Source organism: Conger conger, chromosome 2, assembly GCF_963514075.1.
Source record: "Conger conger chromosome 2, fConCon1.1, whole genome shotgun sequence".
Lineage (NCBI taxonomy): Eukaryota > Metazoa > Chordata > Actinopteri > Anguilliformes > Congridae > Conger > Conger conger.
The window spans coordinates 84,540,938-84,546,937 of NC_083761.1; the positions used below are offsets into that span (position 1 = coordinate 84,540,938).

At 51.4% G+C, this 6,000-nt stretch overlaps 1 protein-coding gene across 1 annotated transcript in view; it reads right to left on the reverse strand.

Annotated features, from left to right (window-relative positions):
* Window positions 1-6,000, reverse strand: part of c3b.1 (complement component c3b, tandem duplicate 1) — a 36,953-nt gene that overhangs the window by 1,389 nt on the left and 29,564 nt on the right. Inside the window, exons 37-43 of the mRNA XM_061230580.1 lie at window positions 5,734-5,821; window positions 5,198-5,287; window positions 4,922-5,027; window positions 4,559-4,648; window positions 4,162-4,245; window positions 3,309-3,389; window positions 2,009-2,156 (exon numbers count right to left, since the gene is read on the reverse strand). Of these exons, the coding sequence (XP_061086564.1) occupies window positions 2,009-2,156; window positions 3,309-3,389; window positions 4,162-4,245; window positions 4,559-4,648; window positions 4,922-5,027; window positions 5,198-5,287; window positions 5,734-5,821 (687 nt within the window). The remainder of the gene's footprint in view (window positions 1-2,008; window positions 2,157-3,308; window positions 3,390-4,161; window positions 4,246-4,558; window positions 4,649-4,921; window positions 5,028-5,197; window positions 5,288-5,733; window positions 5,822-6,000) is intronic.

Sequence of the window (6,000 nt, forward strand, 5' to 3'; positions counted from 1 at the left end):
AAGTCATTCCACCACTGAGGAACCACAACGGAAAACAGGCGTGAACGTGCAGCTCAACCGCCAGGTGCACGTAGAGAGGGAACCATAAGGCGACCAGAGCTGGCAGCTGGGGTGGTCTAGCTGGGGAGTAAGGAGTGATCAAGGATTGTATGTAAGGTGGGGCAGTCCCCTTAGCAGCTTGAAATGCCATCACTAGGGCCTTGAAACGGATGCGTGCGGCAATAGGAAGCCAGTGGAGGCCAATGAGAAGCGGGGTGACATGAGCCGACCTGGGCTGACTGGTGATCAGGCGGGCTGCAGCATTCTGGACCAGCTGGAGGGGCTTGATGGCACACGCTGGGAGACCGGCTAGGAGGGAGTTGCAGTAATCCAGGTGGGAAATGACAAGCGCCTGGACTAGGAGCTGGGTGGCTTTCTCCTTCAGGAGATGACGGATACGGCGTATATTATAGAGAAAGAACCTGCAGGTTCTGGCAGTGGAGGATACTTGTGGAGCCAGGGTGAGGCAGTTATCAAAGATTCTTTGCCATACGGGAGGAGGAAACTACAAAGTCCTCAACAGTCAGTGAGAGGTCGATTGACGGAGAGGACTTAGCAGGGATGTAGAGAAGCTCAGTTGGATGTAGCTGTCCATAAACCCTCTGTCACATCCCTAGCCACGGCCCCTGCAGCTGTTACGTGCTGCCTACTGTGTAATCTTCCCAACTAGCATATCACGGTTGGCAGCTAGAATACCCCGAATACCAAAATAATTATACATCACTGCAATTTTACCCTATCGCATACACATGGCTAATTATAGCAGTAAGGTAGGGAGGAGGCAACCTGAAGAGGAGGGTTTTCAGTCTGCACTTGAAAGTGGACTGAAAGACTCTGCTATCTAGACATCCACAGGACGGTCATACCACCACCGTGGGCCAGAACAGACAGCAGTCATGACCTTAATCGCCAAACCACCCACAGCCCCCTTTCCAATAGTCTTTGAATGAAAAAGTAAAATGACAATTTAGCTGTTTAACCAGACAGAAGGAGCATTTAATACAGCCATAAGACCACCAGAGGAAAGTATAGGTAAAGTTACAACCAAATTAGTCGAGACGTGTGCCACCCAAACCAGCACAGGACAAGTGACGTTCACGCAAGGAGCAAGCGGCACCTGAGGGGAAACACTACCAGCACTGCCGTCCTGGGTAAACACTGAACCCTGAGACAGACACGCTGTGGGACACACAGTGGAGAATGCTGAGACAGACACGCTGTTGGACACGCAGTGGAGAACCCTGAGACAGACACGCTGTGGGACACACAGTGGAGAACCCTGAGACAAACACGCTGTCGGACACGCAGTGGAGAACCCTGAGACAGACACGCTGTGGGACACACAGTGGAGAACCCTGAGACAAACACGCTGTTGGACACATAGTGCAGAACCCTGAGACAGACACGCTGTTGGACACACAGTGGAGAACCCTGAGACAGACACGCTGTTGGACATGCAGTGGAGAACCCTGAGACAGACACGCTGTTGGACATGCAGTGGAGAACCCTGAGACAGACACGCTGTTGGACACACAGTGCAGAACCCTGAGACAGACACGCTGTTGGACACACAGTGGAGAACCCTGAGACAGACACGCAGTGGAGAACCCTGAGACAGACACGCTGTTGGATACGCAGTGGAGAACCCTGAGACAGACACACTGTTGGACACACAGTGGAGCACCCTGAGACAAACACGCTGTTGGACACACAGTGGAGAACCCTGAGACAGACACACTGTTGGACACGCAGTGGAGAACCCTGAGACAGACACGCTGTTGGACACGCAGTGGAGAACCCTGAGACAGACACGCTGTTGGACACGCAGTGGAGAACCCTGAGACAGACACGCTGTGGGACACACAGTGGAGAACCCTGAGACAGACACGCTGTTGGACACGCAGTGGAGAACCCTGAGACAGACACGCTGTTGGACATGCAGTGCAGTCCCGAGCTCTCCCCAGGTCACCTGCGAGTGGCGCTGTCCTGATGCCAGATGTCTTCAGGAGGCCCCATGATGAGGTACTCCTTCCCCTCCTGGAGGTCCAGACGCCCGCGGCACCCCGAGTGTGAGATAAAGAGTCTTCGGTCCGACGCTTGGACACCTTCCTCCTTTCCTGTCATACAGAGAGAGGATGGGGGGTGACACAGCGGGGCCTTTCTCATCGCTCGTATTATCCGGCCTTGTCTCCCCTGGGGCTTGACTGACACGGAATATTGTTTTGAGGCCCCGTTAAAAACCATACAACATTTTCTAAACTTTCTCAATTTTCTCAGCCAAAGATTTGTGTGGATCCACTTCATTCCAAATGCTCCCTGAAGGATGAAGGAGTCAGGAGGCTTCTTGAGTAAGGATACACAAGCGAATCTTTGCGGAGCTATTGTTTCAAAGCGTGTGACGTATAAATTGACCTGTGGATCCACTTCTCTATGACTGTCATGTCTGTAATCAACCTGTGGATCCACCTCTCTATGTCTGTCATGTCTGTAATCAACCTGTGGATCCACTTCTCTACGTCTGTCATGTCTGGAATCAACCTGTGGATCCACCTCTCTACGTCTGTCATGTCTGGAATCAACCTGTGGATCCACCTCTCTACGTCTGTCATGTCTGGAATCAACCTGTGGATCCACCTCTCTACGTCTGTCATGTCTGGAATCAACCTGTGGATCCACCTCTCTACGTCTGTCATGTCTGGAATCAACCTGTGGATCCACCTCTCTACGTCTGTCATGTCTGGAATCAACCTGTGGATCCACCTCTCTACGTCTGTCATGTCTGGAATCAACCTGTGGATCCACCTCTCTACGTCTGTCATGTCTGGAATCAACCTGTGGATCCACCTCTCTACGTCTGTCATGTCTGGAATCGACAAGGCTTCAAAGTGACGCTTGAAGGAGCAAGGAAATTCCTTTCTTCATCGCTCTGTTCTAGCCCCGCTTCTTTCCCTTGCTTCCTTTCCTTGCCTCCCCCACTGGGTGGAGCTTGGAGTGAGGAAAGGAGGCGAGGAAAGGAGACATTTAAAATAAGCGGTTGGAAAGAGCTCAATGCCGAATGGCGAAGGATATAAAAATTAAAAAAAGACAGAGAAAGAGAAAACTACAGCAAACAGGATCACCCCCTGTTTGCTGGAGTTCTATTCACAGTATTTCATTCTTGGTCAAGGATTCCAGAAATTTTTTTTTGTGTGGTTTAAGCAACACTGTAAAACCTTATTGTGACAGGCCTGGTGTACCGAAACTCCAGCATAAAAAACAACATACTCTACCTTCCTTTATGACCAACAAGATTTCCATTTCATATCTGTCGTACTGGCTCCTGCTGACATTCGAGACTTTCACTTTGTACACTGTAAAACAGAGCAGTAAACAATATGAACACTAGAAATCAATATTATTTTGTCAATCTGAAAGGAGGGGTTATCATTATTATGGAATAATACCCGAAGAGCAACCATAAAATTAGGGTGGGTGTTGAAAAGATAGTCATCTCATAAAGCAACAAAAATACACCATTAAACTTTTAGCATGAAATACAGTTTTGCGAGTTAACCATGTACCTTTAATGAATCAATCAGAGCAGTTAACCTCACCTGGTTACCTGGGTCTTAACAGGATGCTGACTGTGTGTTGCGTGCGTGCGTGCGTGCGTGCGTGCGTGCGTGCGTGCGTGCGTGCGTGCGTGCGTGCGTGCGTGCGTGCGTGCGTGCGTGCGTGCGTGCGTGCGTGCGTGCGTGCGTGCGTGCGTGCGTGCGTGCGTGCGTGCGTGCGTGCGTGCGTGCGTGCGTGCGTGCGTGCGTGCGTGCGTGCGTGCGTGCGTGCGTGCGTGCGTGCGTGCGTGCGTGCGTGCGTGCGTGCGTGCGTGCGTGCGTGCGTGCGTGCGTGCTGCAGCGTAGCGGTAAAGGCAAAGGACTGGGATACGCAAGGTCAGTGGTTCTAATCCCGGTGTAGCCACAATAAGATCCGCACAGCTGTTTGGGCCCTTGAGTAAGGCCCTTAACCCTGCACTGCTCCAGGGGAGGATTGTCTCCTGCTTAGTCTAATCAACTGTATGTCGCTCTGGATAAGAGCGTCTGCCAAATGCCAATAATGTAATGTAATGTGTGGGACGGCGTGGCGTACCGTGATAGATCCCGGAGCAGGCCACGTCCTCGCGGGCGAAGTCGTCCTCGGTCTTGCTCCATGACTTAGAGACCGCACAGTTCCCTGTGAAGAGTGGCGGAGGGATACGGAGCGGGTCATTGTGGTGGTGAGACGGCCGGGGATGGCCGTCTCACACCCCCAACCTGCTCTGTTATAGTTCTGCGAGCATTATTCACACTCTTTTCATTTAAAAATGGGACCTGTTAAACTCTGTGCACTCAGAAACACGGCAAATTGTAAATGGTAAAACACACACAAAACACACACAAACACAAACACACACACAAAAACACATGCACACATCTCACACACACAAACACACATACACCCACAGACACAATAACACACACACACACACACTCACAGCCCCACCCACCCTCAGCACAATGACAGGTGTCATTGCTGCAGATCTTCTGTAGCTCCGCCCCCTCTCTGAGCGGGTTGTAGAACTTGGTGCAGCGGCGGTCTGAGTGGAGAGACCGTGACATCACTGACGTTACCATGGACACCACAAACAGGCCACTCACCACACACACGGGCTGGACTCCATCACTTGTCCTTAACTTGAGGTTGAATTCTTTTCATTTACTCATTTAATTTAATTCAAATTCGCTCCGGATAAGAGCGTCTGCCAAATGCCATTAATGTAAGGTAACGTAATGTAATGTGAGCCCCCCTCGTGACTCGTGTAAGCGGACACTGTGTTCAGCGATGGGCAGGCAGAGAGCGGCCATTTTACCTGGGTTGTAGTACTCGTACACAGTGACGGAAGATGGCTGAATGAGCCTCACTCTGAACTTCTGCTGCAGCCGGAAGGAGACGGTCTCCGTCTCTTTGCTGGACACCTGTGACGGAGCGGACGTGCGTGACATCGCAGCCGTTTAACTGCCACTTTCATCCAAAGCAACTTGTGCAGTTGATTTGAGTAAGCAGGGGCCAATTCCCGCCCCCCAGTGAGTATTGTGGGGTTTGGGTTAGGGTTAGAGTGGCAGGTAGGGCTCGCTCGCGTTCACACCTTGAACAGGTGAATGATCAACGATCCTCTGTCACTCAGCCCGTCCACAATCTCGAAGTTGCTGATGTAGCGGTCCACGGAGTTGCTCAGCTAGGGGGAGGCGGAGACGAGACAGCCGTCAGCGCAGTCACAACTCAGGGAGCGACAACCAAGGGTCAAAGGTCACACAACTGGCTCATCACTACTGTCTTGTCTAGAGAGACAAGCTCAGGGGTTCACAGTGCACACAGTGCTGCTACAACTGTTTACATTGCAGCTCTGGGGCGGGTCGGAGGGAGGAATAGCAACAACAAACACCGTGAAACCACAACACTGTTCATCCCTCCCCCTTCTCTGTGAACGCGCTGACGATGAAACGCCATCGGCTGCGGCAATCGGAACCAATTTTCAACCAATAATGAGCTTGAATTATTGTACAGCTATACAATGCCTCATAACTACTAAATAATTAACTAAAGACTTCAGTACAAAGTTACATATGACTGGGTGCAGAAGTCTGCCTGACAACCAGATAGTTCCCACAATGCACTTCCTACCATTTCAAGGTCTTTATTGTCAGGGACAAAGCCTGTGGGGATGGTGATGTCCAGGACCACCATTCTGACGTCAGACTGTTGCAGGGACCTGGTGGGCATACAGGGAGAGGGGGAGGGGGGGGTCACATACAGGCAGGGCGGTACAACTCCAGTCCTGGGGGGCTGCTCCGTCTGCTGGTTTTTGTTCCAACCAATGAGAAAACTGCTCAGAAACTGTGTGCTGGTTCACTCCTGTACTTCACACTGTGTGTTATTTGGGTGACGCTT